Genomic DNA, 17,151 nt, shown 5'->3' with positions numbered 1-17,151 from the left:
AGGGTGGAGGGTGTGGCATTCCAGCTTTCACGTAAGAGATCTTTGGGTCCAGGCCTTTTATGTCTATCCTAAAGCATAATCTCATTTGTTGACTCTTCCGTTGTAACTGTAACTTAAGCGGAGGGGTTTCTCATCTTTAATAATTCTTCTCTGTTTAGGAGATCCTTGGGGCTGCGTTGTCAGCCCCTCTAACATCCTACAAAGTCATCTATGCCCTTCCAATGCTGTCTATTAAGGAAGATAAAGGTAAGTGCTGCATCTTGATCTGCATCAGTTGCAACTCATGCTGTGAGTAAATACCTTTCTTTGCATAGATTTTTCTCAGCAGAGTACCTGTAATCTTTCTGTAGTCTAGGTTCCTGTGGTTGATTTGCGAAGGGCTAACGGCTGGATTATTTTGCTTTTTGGCAGGAGGTTGGCCTAGATAATAGCCTTTTGACTTAAAGGGTGCATTATATGAATACATTAATTAATATAATTGCAATTTTGATCCCCTTCCAAGTCTGATGTTTTCTTCCAGATGTATTTTAAAAGATTTAACGATCTCACCAAATCATTCTTGTCTATTTAATTTTTTGTACTCTAAGCTTACATATTTCTTCCATTCTTTCCTCTGTGCAAATTGGCCATTTGAATCTTCAAGGATCCTCCAGCTTCTATCCAAGTTATCATCAGAGTTCTCTCAGTTGTCCTCCAGTTCCAACTTTGGAATCTCAGGGAGGGAGCAGTCAAAATATTTTTTGTCAGGGAACAGTTTTAAAAGAAATATTTGAGGCCGTGCTCTGGTTTTAACACAATTGTGTGGAGCTTTGGTGTGGTAGTGTACATAGCCAAGTGAATAAAAGATACAGGCTTATTTTCTGTTTAAGCGCGCATACTTTTTGACTTGAGATACCTGGGTATAGGAGCCTTTTTGAAAATTTGATGTTATTTTGATGTGTTTTTGCAATAAAGATACAAATAGGCTAATCTGTGCTTTTCCAACATGATTTTAAGGCACTGGAATAGTTAGCAGCGTCCCATCTGATTCCCCAGATGACATTGCGGCCTTTAGAGACTTAAAGAAAAAACAGGTAAGCTTCTTCAACCATCTGCAATACTGTTTGCTCTTTTGTACTGAAAGGCAAGTGGGTTGATTTGTCTGTCCTGGTGATTTCCATGAAGAACATCAGTGCGTAATCAGACAGCTTTTACAGATGCCAACACCACCTATTTATTTTAGACATATTTTTGAGTCTGGCAAGAGGACGTCCACTTTAGTTATTAAGTATATTCATTAGATTTCATATCTTGGGAAGTTAAGATCCACACAGACAGGTATATTTAGGCATTACGGCAGTTATATGGGTGTTCCTTTTCTGTGGGATTGATTGGGATTGATTGGTCAGAACCTATGCTATTGTCCCTGTCCATGCTCTGTAGTGCTAATTGTTATAGCAGCACTGTGGATGAATCCACACCACTTTTCTCACCATTATGCTGTTTTGTGGCAGTTAGACCTATGTTCAAGTCTCCGCTCTGCTATGAAGTGCTCTGGGTGACCCTTGGCAATTTGCTATCTTTTAATCTGACCTATTTCACAGGGTTGTTAGGATGAAATGGAGGAAGGGAGAACTCTGGAACTTGAATGAAGGATGGGGTAAAAAGGTAACAGGCGGATGGGTAGGAAACCAAATATCAAAGGTGTAGTGGTTAGGAGCGGTGGACTCTAATCTGGATAACCAGGTTTGATTCCCCACTCCTCCACATGAGCAGTGGACTTTAATCTGGTGAATCGGGTTGGTTTTCCCCACTCCTCCACATGAAGCCTGCTGGGTGACCTTGGGCTAGTCACTGTTCTCTTAGAGCCCTTTCAGCCCCACCTACCTCACAGGGTGTCTTGTGGGGAGAGGAAGAGAAGGCAATTGTAAGCCGGTTTGAGACTCCTTAAAGGCAGAGAAAATTGGGGTATAAAATCCAACTCCTTTTTCTTCTTGATCTTCATCATCATCATATCATCTTGTTGCTCCATGTATGACAGTATTGGCTGCTAGCATCTTATATCTTTGATTCTTGTAGGTTATCCGGGCTGTGTGACCGTGGTCTTGGTATTTTCTTTCCTGACGTTTCGCCAGCAGCTGTGGCAGGCATCTTCAGAGGAGTAACACTGAAGGACAGTGTCTCTCAGTGTCAAGTGTGTAGGAAGAGTAATATATAGTCAGAAAGGGGTTGGGTTTGAGCTGAATCATTGTCCTGCAAAAAGTATCAAAGGTAATGTGCTAATCATTGTCCTGTAAGTATCAACTTGACACTACACACTTGACACTGAGAGACACTGTCCTTCAGTGTTACTCCTCTGAAGATGCCTGCCACAGCTGCTGGCGAAACGTCAGGAAAGAAAATACCAAGACCACGGTCACCCAGCCCGGATAACCTACAAGAACCAATGAACTCTGACCGTGAAAGCCTTCTACAATATCTTATATCTTGTCTGATTTGCTCATGCCAAATGCTGCTATAGTGGATTCATTGGGTGCTGTATATTAGAAGGCAATGGTAATGGGTAAAACTTGTCTCAATGTAAATGTTGAAGCGATTTTTTCATGTTTCATTTCTAATTTCTCCACAGGCATTTCGAGCAAAGTATGGCATTAAAGATGAAATGGTCCTGCCATATGAACCAGTGAGTGCAACAGAGAATGATTGTTCATAATCTCTTAAATGCCAACAACCCTCATATTATATATATATATATATATATATATATATAAAAAAGAGGACCTCTGTGATTATACACAGGTCATTTCTGTATCGATGCACAAATTGATAATTAAAAACACATGAACACTAGCAATGTGTGATAATAGCTGTTACCTGTTGTTGCATGCTGCCTGTCTGCAAATCATTTGGCAGGGGAAGTTGCATTCGCAGAGCCCTAAACCCCGATGAAATGCTGGTCTGTTGCCTACCTGCCCTGTTAAGCAGGTGGTCATATCTAACTCTGTACATCCCTAGCATAGCCAAGTGAGATCCAAAGATTGCTATTGCTCCCGATAGGTATTGGTCTATCAAGGGGACTGTAAAGCTAATCAGGGCCATGAATTCTTTAATGGGAAATACACGCTCTGGCTGAAACGGACAGCTTGTGTCTGGGGTGTGGCTGTTCCGACGGCAGGTCGCAGCTCAAACGGGACGCTCCTCTGTACTACAAAAACTTCCCTCCATGTAGAAACCAGAAGTCGGGGAGGGGCTGTGGCTCAGTGGTAGAGTCTCTGCTTGGCATGCAGAAGATCCCAGGTTCAATCCCTGGCATCTCCGGTTAAAGGGACTTGGCAAGTCGGTGATGTGAAAGACCTCTTCCTGAGACCCTGGAGAGCCGCTGCCAGTCTGAGTAGACAATACTGACTTTAATGCACCGAAGGTCTGGTTCAGTAAAAGGCAGCTTCATGTGTTCATGTATTCTTAGGGGAGGGGCTGTGGCTCAGAGGTAGAGCATCTGCTTGGCATACAGAAGGTCCCAGGTTCCATCCCCGGCATCTCCAGTTAAAGGGACCAGGCAAGTCGGTGATGTGAAAGACCTCTGCCTGAGACCCTGGAGAGCCGCTTCCAGTCTGAGTAGACAATACTGATTTTGATAGGCCAAAGGTCTGATTCAGTAGAAGGCAGTGCGATTCCATTTGAAACTCAGATCTGCCTGTCTGATTTGGAGCTTTGCTTTCATGTAGTCTTCTTTGCCCGCTGCAGATTCAGACCAGACAGTAGTGCTTGTGATGCAGGATTTAAAACCTAGTGTCCGCTGAGTAACTTTTGGAACATGTTTTATGGCTCCTTCATAGAACATCGAGAGCCCCAATAATTTCAAGCAATAAATATTGAAGGAAAACATTGTTAAGAAGCAAAGAAAAAAACAAATCCTCAAGCCTTTCAAGACTCACAGTCTACCCATTTGATGTGCAGGTCTAAGATTGTTTTATTTGGATGAACGTAACTGTTTTTGTTTCATCTTTTCTCCTCCCATGGATCACATTCCAATCCATTAGGCCAGAGGTCCCCAAACATCTTGAGCCTGCAGGCACATTTGGAATTCTGACAACATGGTGGGCGCAGCAACAAAATGGCTGCCACAAAATGGCTGCCGCAGGAGACAGAGCCAGCCACAAAATGATTGCCACAGCTTAAATTCAGTAAGACAGTACGGAGTCTTGTGCTGTGGTAGCAGCTGCTGCCAAAGCAACATTTAAAAAAAATCTCCACAGCTAATCAGAAGCCTTGCTGGACAAAAGCCCTACCTGGCCTCTCCCACTTCCTAAAAACACTTGGCGGGCACCAGAAAAGGTGTCAGCAGGTGCCATGGTGCCCATTAGACTGTGAACAAGACAAATACTGTTGATATACTTGGAGACCTATAGGGATTGAATTCCACATAGGATTCTCAATTCATTTGCACAATTAATAACAAAGTGCTTTACTGTGTGATTTTATATTCTCAGATCCCCGTCATCGAGATCCCTGGCTACAGCAACCTTTCTGCTCCGCTGGTCTGCGATGAGCTCAAAATCCAGAGTCAGAATGACAGAGAGAAGCTGGCGGAAGCCAAGGAGAGACTATACCTGAAAGGATTTTATGAGGGAGTAAGGAAAAACAAAATTAAGATTTTCTAAAAGGGTCTTAAGGGAGAAGTGAGCGTGATTGCTTTTATTTTTAACACAAGTAAAGAACAGACCTAGCTCTTAGGGAGATGCATATGGTCAGTTCTGCTTCTTGCTCTGTAATTGGATTGCTTGTGACTTGGCAGTGATGTGTGTGTTTCCTTCCTGCTATTTTGCACATGACACACTTAAGCGCATCTGGGATTGCTCTACTATATCCTTGTCCAGTAAGCAGCTCTGGCATAGTACACCTTGTTTCTCTTTCTTTCCCCCTTCTCTCTATTTCAGAACTCAGGACGCATACTTTTATGCATAATTCACATAAAGAGCTGCCTTCTGTTGCATCCACTGATGCTTATACTGGATTGGGTCCAAGGAAGCGTGTGGAGAAGAGCAATAGTGGCTTTCATTTATTTATTTAAAATATTGACATCCTGTACTTGTTATTGAAGAGTCTTTTGCAGTGCTATAAGCAGTAGGCTTTATAACTACTTTCAGGCTAACGAAGTGTGAAAACATTTTTTTTGTTTAGTTTTGCTTTACTGTTGCAATGCTGGAGCATAATGTATAAAATGCTCCTTCCATGAGTGGAGGGTATCTTCTGCCTGCAGATGAGCACTTTTCATATCAAACCCAATGTCTCCCAGGAAAAGATCTCTTGCAGACAAAGTAATCTCTGGTCTTGAATTAGCAAGGCATTTTTCATGCTCCCCCCCCCCCCCCTCGGCAGATACGTCTCCTAAAGAATAGGAGCTTGTTTTTATCAGGCATCTAATTTAGAAATCCCTTGCAGCACTCCAAGAGACTATCCTTGAAGGTGTTTTGTCCCTTTATATTTACAATCATGCAGCTGTCCTCTAGTTTTAAGTCATGGGTTAACTCATACAATATGTTTGTTCTAACTTACAAATAGAATTGAGATGAACTGAATTGAACCATTATTCAGCCAGGTGCTCTGACTTTCTTTCCTTCAGATTTTCCATTATTAGTGTGTTGCCCTACATTCCCAGTATTCCAGTGATCAATCAGAATATCCTCTTTTTCTCTGTGCCTTCCTAAAATCTGCTTCTCCATCCTCTCTGCAGAGCCAATAGTTCTGTCTTTAATTGGGAACAAGAATTTAGTTCATTCCCTGATCTGTAGTAAACAAGTCTGCCCTCTAACCTTTTTATTAAGCATTTTAGATGTGTCTCATTAGCTTTGTAAGAAGTAAAACCTCTTCTTCTTTAACAATTACTGTATTTAGTCAGGTTTGTAGAAATGGGCTTTCAGGCATTTTCTTGAGGAAAAGGAAGGGACACAGTCTTATATGCTAAAATTCTGAAACAAATCTACAGTGATTTCCCTTTTCAGGTAATGTTGGTGGATGGATTCAAAGGCCAGAAAGTCCAGGATGTCAAGAAACTCATTCAGAAGATGATGATCGACAATGTGGGTAGTGGTTTGTACTACTTTTTGAGATTATATGGTAAATTTCACAACACGATTGTGCTGCCTAGCATTTGCCTTGTTCCTAGCATTCTGCCCACAGGGCATGAAACAGCACTAAATCAAGTTCTTTGATTTTGGTGTAAAAGAGAAATTACTGCACAATCTATCAAACAGAGAGGATGGTACTTGAAATCCTGCAGAGCTGTCTACTTTCTTTTGGGAACTAATCCATTTAAAGTTTGCTCACCAAAGAAAAACTTGTGTAACCCTGACAGATTTTTTTAGGCACACTGGAGAAGAGGGGCACACAATAATGCTGAAGGTGACAAAATGCAGTAATATTGTGGTCTTTAAAATCTTGTATCTAGAGCTTTGGGAATGAGAGAGCTTCTTTACTCCAGTAATCCCGAGTTCTGAATTCCTAGAATATGATGGTTTATCTTCAGTACTTACCCGTTTCTTTCACAAGAGGGCAGTTACGGTATTGAGAGTCCTGGCTTCTCTTTTGATTACTTGGCACCATGGATTTTTAAGGTTTCCTTCATGGTGGAATTGGTTGCCGATTCATATCCATCTTAATCGTTCATTCTGGGCAATCCCCATGACATACAAAATTGAGCTTTGTAATACATCTTTTAAATTCACGTAATGGTTATTAGTGTCTACTTGATATAACCAGCCGGAATGCTACAGCATAAATTGGCAAAGTTAGAGGGGTTGAATAAAACAGAACTCAGGATTTGCATGACAAATGTGTTATGTCAGTCCCTATAATTCCCTTTTTGTTATCATGGCTGCGTAATTCCTATTGTTTCCCTTTCACTCAGGGTGAAGCAAGTATTTATATGGAGCCAGAGAAGCAAGTTATATCTAGATCTGCAGATGAGTGTGTGGTGGCTCTCTGTGACCAGTGGTAAGTTAAAAGTTAAGCATAGCTTAATTAGCCCCCTGGCTCTTTTTTAATGTCTGATTTTTGGCACATTAGATATTTTTTTTATCTGATTTTAGGTACTTGGACTATGGTGAAGAAAACTGGAAGCAACAGGCTTTTGAATGTTTGAAGACACTTGAGACGTAGGTTTATTGATTTTTACAAATCAATCACCATTCCTCCAAGGTGCTTCAGTGATTCTCCCCTCCTCTATTTTGTCTTCATTACAACCTGGAACAGTAGATTTGGTTGAGAGATTGACAGGCTCGAGATCATTCAGCGAGCTTCATGGCAGAGTGGAAATTTAAATCCAGGTCTATTTAGTCTTATCGCTCAACCACTTAAACCACACTGGCTCCCTTGTAAGGAGCAAGGAAGATGTGGGCGATAGCGAATTAGAAAAGAAAACAAGTATTTATGCTCTGCCCTTTTCAGATTTTGTGAAGAAACACGAAGAAATTTTGAAGCTTCTTTAGGCTGGTTGCAGGAACATGCCTGCTCAAGAACATACGGATTAGGTATGGGGAGCTGTCTTTTCTTCGTTACATGACTAAATTTCTTTTATTAGATACTTTTACAGAATACATTGTGGTACATAGTGGGACAATATATACAGAAAAGGATTTAATATTGCCTATGAGTTGACACTAGGGCTGTGATGGACTAAGGGTTAATGTTTATCAGTGACTGTATGTGAGAAAGACATACAGGGAGTGGCTGGAGCTTAAGAGAGAAGACTCTGATTTTCTGGGGGGAAAGGTTTTTTTTTACTCTGGGTTCTGGTGTGATGGGTTGTGCCTAGTGTGACTGGTGGAAAAAACCAGAAGGGTGACGAAAGAGAGAGTTTGGGAGGAAAAAAGGTCCTTATTCTAATCGCACAGATTAGAAGGAATAGTCTCTGAGGAAAGAGGTATTCCTGGCCCAAGTAGCATGAGAGAATTACTTTAAGTGCTGTGAAGTAATTCCACAGGGAGAGAAAGGAAGGAAGAAGGGAGAATCTCCATACTTCCTAGTTTTAGGCATCAGAGTATGCACATGAACCTCTGTGTGCAGGCTGTGGGGCTAAGCTAATTTAAAGAGATGGAAATCTAGGTTAAGTGCTGTACTTGTTGAGCAACTCATTATTTATTTAGAAAATGTGAACCTTTCCTTAATACTAGTTTTTCCTCCAATACCTTTCCGTGCAAAGTATAAAAAATTGTGTTATTTTATTGTTGAACTGAATAAAGCCTCTGGCCTCTCAATTATCTGAGGTAAAACAAAGTAGGAGACCAGGGAGAAATCCCCCCCCCCCGGTCACATATATTGGTGGCAGTGGAGGGATACGAAATAAACCCACAACTAGTAGTCCCACCATAGATATTATTATACTTCACAAGGACACTGCTCAGTTTTTCCTGAAGAAGCACCTTCTAACCATTCCTAGTATTGCAATGGGGGTATTAATTCGGAACTTATTCAGGATGGAGTTCATCAGTATGATTTAATAATGATGAGTTTGCATTCCTTTTAGGTTACCCGTCCAAGTAGTGTCCAGACTCTTTTTTTTCTCTCTTTCAAAGATTATGGTTCATACAAAAATGATGAATTACAGGTTGAATATCCCTTATATGGACTGCTTGGGACCAGAAGTGGTCCATATTTTGGATCTTTCCGAATACTGGAATATTTTGGATTTTTTGCATATACATGATGGCATCGGACCCAAATTCATTTATGTTTTATATACACTTTATACACATAGCCTGAATGTAATTTTAAACAATATTTTTAATAATGTTGTGTGCATTGAACCATCAGAAAGCAAAGGCGTAACTCTTGCCAGAATACCTGTATCATTTGTTAAACAAGAGCAACAACAAACTAACAATGGCAGGCTTTCAGTCTCCACCTACAATGTAGTGTACACTGTATTTTTTTTTTTTTTTGGGGTGAGAGGAAACATTGAAAGCAGGCAGCACAGATCTGCCTGCATGCCTGCTCGAAGGGTCCAGTTTTCGGATCAGTCCGGATTTGGGATGTCCGGACAAGGGATACTCTACTTGTACTAACATAATACATGCAGACAGAGAATCTATAATTACCAAATCAAGTCCCTGCTGAGTTGTGCCAACTTAAAAAGTTTAAGGACTATAGACCCTGTAAGTCACTTTTTTATCCACTGTAAAGCCTGGTGTGCACTTTTGTGCTTTGTAATGAACGTACTTCGTCATCCTCTAGGAACTCGATTGCCATGGGACGAGCAGTGGTTGATAGAGTCTCTCTCTGACTCAACTATCTACATGGCTTTCTATACGGTTGCTCATCTGCTGCAAGGAGGCAATCTCCGTGGAGAAGGAGAGTCCCCACTGAAGATTAGGTAAGAGGCAATGAGTGGGAAGGAAAGAATACTGTGGAGTTTTGTGTGTGTGTGTGTGTTCTCTATGGAAACAGTCAGCTCTGTACTTCATATAACAATGAAAACAAAGATAACCCCCTGATACTGATGCAACAATTTGCATTTGCATGGCAGGTGGGGAGTCACACAGACAGTGGATGCTCTCATAAATTGAAGTTGCATATGAATCTCTTTGCAGGGCATCTGTAAATCCTAGCACAGTGGGGTAAATAGCAGCTTTGCAAATTGGCCAGTATGGTTTCATGTCATTTCTGATTTCTTAGGGAACAAGGAAAATGATTGAGAGGGCTGATTGTTGGCTAGTTTTTTTTTTGGGGGGGGGGGTGCTTCTCTGTATGTAGTCCTAAATAGGCAAGATCAACCATCCTGTCGATTGTGCACCCCTCATTTTACACACAGTAACCTTTGTTGTGTTTTCATGAACTTAAAGGCTGTTGCCACAGAACCTTAAAATGAAAGTATAATTTCAAGGCACCATGTTAATAGATCTCCAGCTTCAGGCTTCCGACGGTATTGTCTCCTGTGAAGTTAAGGCTAGTCTACACTGCCAAAGAAAGTTGGGAGAACCTATTCTGTTTGCTTCAAAATGTCTTTCTAATGACCTAGTTTGGGTGATTTTATTAAGTTGCCCTAGTTAAATTATGGTAACTTGTGCTGATCAGTTTCAATACAAATTTGGAGATCTCTGTAAAGTGGTAAAACCACTTGTAAACCTCTCAGAAAGAAGGTTTGAGAAGGAAAGTTAGAGTGGAGGAGTGGCTCAGGTTATTTGTCATGTGGTGAAATCTCTTTCCGACGTAGCCATGGTGTGCCTGATGCTTTTGAACTCCTGATTGAGCTGGCTAGTGGCTGTGCCTGTCCTGAAAGATGGGGATTAAAGCATTTTGGCTTGGCCAGCAACTTTACTCCTTAGTGCTGCCCCCCCACGATGCCCAGATCAAAGGCTGTAGCTGCCAACGTGCTTCCAGTGCAGATTTTTACATGAATTTATTCTTCTGCACTGGGGGTCTTAACCTCAGTCTCCTTAACGTCAGGTTTCTGTTTTACTTCAGGAATTGACTTAATGCCCCTGAGTTAAGATTCAGTCAATCAATTGTGCTAATAATGTGTCAGAGGTTGCATGTCCAACGCCAGGCCAGGAAGACTTCAAAATGAGCCGACACTCAATTAGGGTGTGGATCTTAATTCTTCCTACTTGTTGCCATCCACTGGTCCAGTTGACTAGTCTCTTCTCTGTCCACCAGGAGGCATCATCGCCTAATTAATATGTGAATCTTCATTTTCAATAAAGTAAAATTTACCATTGTATATTTATTTATTTTTGTTAATAAATTTTTTATACCTTTCTTTTCCTTTTGGCTCAAGGCATTTGACAAGTCATAATGAAAACATTACAAATTAAACCAAATAAAATTTAAAAATCCAAATAGCTCCCCTCACCCCGCCGCCAAGATGTTTGCTTTTCATATTCCATCGAATGCCTAGGCAAGCAAACAAGCTTTGTGGCACCACCTGAAGATCTCCCCGACTAGGGGGTTCTCCTCACCTCTTCAGGGAGCCCATTCCACAGAGCGGGGGCTGAAGTGGAAAAGGCCCGGGCTCTGGTTGGTGCCAGGCAGGCCACCCGAAGTACAGCTGGTCGGTTGGATCCTGAAGACTCTCGCTGGTGCACAGGAACCTGTGGGAGGAGGTTGTTCTTCAGTTCTGTGGGCCTTCAGCCATGGAAGGGCTTTGAAGGTGATAACCGGCACCCTGAATTGAACTCAAAAGCAAACTAGCAGCCAGTGTAGCTGTTTCCGATACGCGCCCATTCAGCTAGCCCCTGACAACAATCCGGTTGCCTCATTCTGGACCAGCTGCAGTTGCTGGGTCATCTTCAAGGGCAGCCTAATGTAGAGCGTGTTACGGTAATCCAGCCACGAGGTTACAAAAGCCTGGATCAGTGTGGCGGGACTGGCTGCCTCTAAGAAATGTGAGAGGGTTGGTGAACTGGGTGCAGGTGATACAAGGAAGTCTTGGCCACTGCTCCAGCCTGCTTTTCCAAGCAGCAAGGCTGGGTCTGTGGGAACCCCCCAAGCCCTTAACCTCCTCCGCAGAAGCCAACTCCATCCAGGACCAGAAAATCCAGTTCCTCCAGAACATCAGCCTTCCTGACCAGCCTCACTTCTCTCTTGTCTGGATTCAGCTTATTCTGCCTTCGCCACCTGACTACTGATGCTGTACTGGCTATACGCCTCAAACCATTTCCAAATATTGCAATCACCCTTAAAAAAAGGACCTTCAGTGTCTAATATTTAAATGCTACAAACTAGTGCAAAGCTGAGATGGCCACTGGAGATTTTCTTGTTTGTGAGCTTTATTCTAATGGTCAAGGTTGATAACTTTCACTGTGTCCTCATAATTGTCCTCTCAATGTTATACACAGGCCAAATCAGATGTCTAAAGAAGTTTGGGACTACATCTTCTTTAAGACAGCTCCATTCCCTGCCACGAAAATCCCAAAGGAAACGCTGGATAAACTAAAGCAGGAGTTTGAATTTTGGTATCCTGTGGATCTACGAGTTTCTGGCAAGGACCTTGTTCCAAATCACTTGTCCTACTATCTCTATAACCACGTGGCCATGTGGCCAGATCAAAGGTTGGTTTGAATTAAAGCCAAGGCTATTAAAAATGTGCTTTCTCAGATGTATTTATAGAAATAACCCCCCCCCTCCCCCATAGATTTGAGTATGATTCAGGAGACATTTCTGATACGTTATGCCATATAGTTGATCAGACCTTGAGTCCAAACATCGAATGAACGACACCTGAACTTTCTAATTTGAAGCATCTGATTCTCTTATATTCTGCTAATGTTCTGTTGATATGTATTTAGGGCACTTTAAAAAAAAGTTTTTAACACATATGCTGAATCACTTGTTATATTTAAAGATATTGCTTTTTTTAGATGTGTGACTCTATCAAAAAACAGATGCTTGGTTTAACAGTAATTATTAAAGAACTGTTTCTGTTGTCCGATGCAGAGAAAAATGGCCTCTAGCTGTGCGAGCAAATGGACATCTCCTCCTGAATTCAGAGAAGGTACAACATTTTATTTTGTCTATATTTACAGATTTGTGCCAGTCAGAACTAACAGAGGTCCATTTTCCTGTTTCAGAAATCTTGCAGTGGTCAGACTTTCCAGTGCACATAATCTTTTAGTGGCATCCATCCTGTCACACAGTTCCAAATACTGAAGGGCATTCAAGTTTTCAGGAGGGGTGCCATTTTCTGCCAGTGTTGCCTCCCACTGCAGACCCCCTACTTTGCCCCCTGTTCTGTTCTCCAGGCTATGCTGACCCCCCCCCCCAACGAATGAAAGGGGGTGGTGGGTGGGGAGTACCAGTGGAGAGTACCAAGAGCTGGAAGGATGATAGTTCTGTTCTATGAGGTCTCCTGGTTGTTGGAGGCACACCAATACATTGAAACATCTGGATTCCACTTGCTTTCCGTTTTACTATCTTTCCCAGCAGAAATTTTTGTAGGGCCTACGTTTTGATTAACAAACTTGACATCTAAATCTCCCCCCTCCCAACCGTTTATTAAAATCTTCATTCTCTTTCTGTGACCAGTAAATATCTTAGTAATATTTTGAAGGGCAGAGTTTATCTGCTACATTTTACCTTACCGTTCCAGTTACCTCAGTACTACATGCGTGGCTCTCTGCTCCCTCATTTTATCAACACAACAGCCATTTGAGGAAGTTTAGACTGAGAGAAGAACAGCAGGCCAAAGTTCACCCCGTGAACTTTGGGACCAAGTGGGGATTTGCATCTCGGTATCCCCAGTCCTAGTCTGAAAATTTAACTCATGAGAACATAAGAAAGGCCATGCTGGATCAGACCAAGGCCCATCAAGTCCAGCAGTCTGTTCACACAGTGGCCAACCAGGTGCCTCTAGGAAGCCCACAGACAAGACAAACTGCAGCAGCATTGTCCTGCCTGTGTTCCACAGCACCTCATATAATAGGAATGCTCCTCTGATCCTGGAGAGAATAGGTATGCATCATGGCTAGTATCCATTTTGACTAGTAGGCATGAATACCCCTCTCCTCCATGAACATGTGCACTCCCTTCTTAAAGCCTTCCAAGTTGGCAGCCATCACCACATACATCCTGGGGCAGGGAGTTCCACAATTTAGCTATGCATTGTATGACGAAATACTTCCTTTTATCAGTTTTGAATCTCTCACGCTCCAGCTTCAGCAGATGACCCCGCATTCGAGTATTATGAGAGGGGAGACATGATATAGGTCTATAAAATATAATTTTATAGACCTCTACCATGTCTCCCCTTAGTCACCTTCTTTCCAAGCTAAACAGCCCTAAGCGTTTAGCTCTTATGCTTTAGTTTAACTCTTATGCCATGTATAATAAACACCTTTAGCTGTAATCTGTCATGGAGCACCTGATCTTACCTGATCTTACCTTTAGATCCCAGAATTACTTAGCAGTATATATAGGATCCAGGGGGAGCTTCTTCCATTTTAGCCTAAACCGTCAGCATAATGCAAGTTTTGTTCCTTTCCCATACTTAGAAATGGGAACCATATAGAATGAAGCCACATGTTTGATGTTGAGTCATGTAAATGAGTCATGCTAGAGGCCTCTACATCACCTGTAAAGTAGAACTGAGTGCTGATGAAGTTACAATAGTGTATCCTAGGGTGTGGAATGTGGTTGTGGTTCCTGTGGATAGTCCATTCTTTGATGAAAAAGGTTTATCAGTGCTTCAATCGACTGGTTATGGTATTTCTTTGATTATGTTTTTCCACAGATGTCTAAATCTACGGGCAACTTTCTCACTCTGTCCGAAGCTTTTGAGAAGTTTTCTGCTGATGGTAAGAAGGCATGAGGTTGAAATATTGAAGTCTTGCCAAATTGTTGGACAAATGGATCTGCCAATGGCATAAATAAATACATGCTAAGTTTTTTTAATGGGTTGTAGGATGTAGGCATTTTGATAGGGTTAATTTTACTTTGTATATTTTAAGTTCAAATTTGTAAGTTTCCTTGAGCCACAGGGAAAGGCAAGGGATAAATATTTTAATAAATAATGATTACGAACAGGGACTCATGGGGAAAGAGATCTCATCCTTTTATCTTGCTCTTCCTGACCCCCAGCAGCCCTCTCCATCCCCCTTTTGCCCCACTGCTTCTCTAGTCCTGTGCCCCCCACCCCCGCATTGGCACCTTCTCTCCCTTTTTCGCCCTCTCCTTCTCCTCTTGCCTTTGCTGCTTGCCACCACCTTCTCATAGGCCACCTGGTGGTGGCACCTTTATTGCCCCCCCACTGTCACCTGCTCCTTCCTTCCTTACTGCTTTTCTGGTTGCTGCCGCTCATGCTCACTTGACCTCCTGCCTGCAGCACCACTGCCTGCTCTTGCCTGGCTCAGCTGGTGATGACTCTCCCACTGTTCTTGCTACCTGTTCCCTTTCCCCATCGCCTCGACTGCCCAGCAACAGCACCTTCCAGCTGCTGCAGCTGGTTTTGCTTGTTTATAGGGTTTCTAAGCAACTGTCCAAATAGCAGCCAGGACCTTGTGACATAGTGCCATGAGATCTTCTTGGTTCTCCCCCCCCCCCAAATGTAAACATTTATTTTATTTTTTTTAAAAATTGTGCAGATCCAGGGCCTGATCCTAGTTGGTACGAACTATGCCAGTAGTATATACCTAACCCCAATGTAAGGGTTTTTCTAATCTGCACCCTAAGGTCCTGGTTCAACATTAGATATATGATTTTTAAAACAGTTATTTTTTGCAAGGGGGAAAGTGTATGCCTGTATTATCAACATTGCATAAAGGGAGTAGTCATATTTCACATCCTTCTGAGGCAAAAGTACTAGGACTGGGCACAAGTACTTTAAACTGTTGGCTTTGCTATTGTTCTGAGCATACTTTGCATGGTTTCCCAACTGAAAAGCAGCCTAGTGTGTTGGGATAACCCCATCGCTTTCTCCTCATAAGAACTGACATTTCCCCCCATTTTCCTTCCAAAGCATCTAATATTCTGATAGTCAAATGTAAGCTTATATGTGTGTATACTTAAATCTACAGATTGGGGCCATGCTAACTAAAAAGAGATATTTCTGCAAACTTGGGAGACTCCAGGTTTGCAGAAAAATCTTAAAACATTAAAAAATACATTGGAGGAGGTATAATCTACCTTTCCCCCCAAAAAACATTGTCTGTGGATGTGCAGTCAATGCACCTCCCTTCTCTTCCTATGAAGAAGAGTTGGTTTTTATATGCTGACATTCTCCACCACTTAAGGAAGAATCAAACCGGCTTACAATCACCTTTCTTACCCTTCCCCACAACAGACACCCTGTGAGGTAGGTGGGGCTGAGAGAGCTCTAAGAGAGTTGTGAGTAGCCCCAGGCCACCCAGCTGGCTTCATGTGAAGGAGCAGGGAAACCAACCCAGTTCACCCGATTAGAGTCCGCCACTCATGTAGAGGAGCAAGGAATCAAACCCGCTTCTCTGGATTTGAGACAGTGACAGTGGCCCTGGTGGTGAGGGGTGGCTGGAAGTTGCACTGGGCCTGGCAGCGGTGGCAGCGATAGGGGAGGAGGAAGTTGCAGCAGGCCTACCAGGAGGCGTACCAGGGTCACTGCTGGGAGTGGGGATGGAGGGGTGAGGGAAGCCTCAGCGGGCCTGCCAGGAGCCTCACCAGGCTCACCACTGGGAGGACCAGTGGTGTGGGGGAGAGGGTGAAGGAAGCTGCAGTGGGCCCTGCAGTGGCAGTAATGCATGTGTGTGGGGGACGAAAGCCTCAGTGAGCCTGGCAGCAGCAGTAGTGAAGGGTGGCCAGGAGCTGTAGCAGGTACCAATGAGAGGGGAGAAGAAGGCAGCTAAGATGGGGAAGGATCGCATCCCCCATGAGTAATGCGGATCCCCACTTGTAGTTTTTATTGTTAATAAATCCAGTTTGGAACCTGGGTTTCATGCTGAAGCAGTCCCCGAGAGTCAGGTCTTGCTGTCTGGCATCACACAGCAGCTGACTTCCCGTGGTCCCGAACTATAAACCTGTTTCCTCTCCAGGTATGCGGTTGGCGTTGGCTGATGCAGGCGACACCGTAGAAGATGCAAACTTTGTGGAAGCCATGGCAGATGCTGGCATCCTCAGACTGTACACTTGGGTGGAGTGGGTGAAGGAAATGCTTGCTAACTGGGACAGCTTAAGAAGCGGGCCTGCTGCTACCTTCAACGACAGGGTCTTTGCCAGGTAAAGTGAAGTAAACGTCTGAAGAAGTGAGCTGTGACTTACAAAAGCTCATACTCTCCCAGAAATGTTGTTAGTCTTTCAAGTGCTACTAGACTCTTGCTCTTTGCTACAGGAAACATCTAGTTTAAAGAATATCTTCTTTTCTCTCTCTCTCTCTCTAAAGAAAATAAGATTGACAAAGAAAGATTTGCACAATTTGGTTTTGTTTCACACTGTAGCCTTACTGCTTTAACTTGCTGAACTCTTAGCTTTATCCATTTTTTTCTTCCTCAGTGAAATGAACATGGGCATCATCAAGACAGATCAAAACTATGAGAAGACTATGTTCAAGGAAGCCCTGAAAACTGGCTTCTTTGAGTTTCAGGTAGGCAGCCTACTCTCCATAACACAGAGAACAAGTTCGTGTTTTTATATTAAAAATTCTATCCTGTCTCCTAGCCCAAAGGCTTTCAAAGCAACTTACCGCCAATTTAAGCTGTGCCGTAAGGATATAAT

General features: G+C 42.7%; 1 protein-coding gene across 1 annotated transcript in view; it reads left to right on the top strand.

Moving 5' to 3' along the window:
• Window positions 1–17,151, top strand: part of LARS1 (leucyl-tRNA synthetase 1) — a 56,226-nt gene that overhangs the window by 18,339 nt on the left and 20,736 nt on the right. The window contains exons 11-24 of the mRNA XM_056857227.1: window positions 159–246; window positions 997–1,073; window positions 2,609–2,662; window positions 4,470–4,610; window positions 5,982–6,059; window positions 6,887–6,972; window positions 7,068–7,133; window positions 7,426–7,508; window positions 9,211–9,349; window positions 11,814–12,026; window positions 12,412–12,469; window positions 14,204–14,267; window positions 16,473–16,656; window positions 16,930–17,020. Of these exons, the coding sequence (XP_056713205.1) occupies window positions 159–246; window positions 997–1,073; window positions 2,609–2,662; window positions 4,470–4,610; window positions 5,982–6,059; window positions 6,887–6,972; window positions 7,068–7,133; window positions 7,426–7,508; window positions 9,211–9,349; window positions 11,814–12,026; window positions 12,412–12,469; window positions 14,204–14,267; window positions 16,473–16,656; window positions 16,930–17,020 (1,422 nt within the window). The remainder of the gene's footprint in view (window positions 1–158; window positions 247–996; window positions 1,074–2,608; window positions 2,663–4,469; window positions 4,611–5,981; window positions 6,060–6,886; window positions 6,973–7,067; window positions 7,134–7,425; window positions 7,509–9,210; window positions 9,350–11,813; window positions 12,027–12,411; window positions 12,470–14,203; window positions 14,268–16,472; window positions 16,657–16,929; window positions 17,021–17,151) is intronic.

Source organism: Euleptes europaea, chromosome 1, assembly GCF_029931775.1.
Source record: "Euleptes europaea isolate rEulEur1 chromosome 1, rEulEur1.hap1, whole genome shotgun sequence".
Taxonomy (NCBI): Eukaryota; Metazoa; Chordata; class Lepidosauria; order Squamata; family Sphaerodactylidae; genus Euleptes; species Euleptes europaea.
The sequence above is the reverse complement of the archived record's forward strand: the minus strand, read 5'-3'. Positions and strand labels throughout refer to the sequence as shown.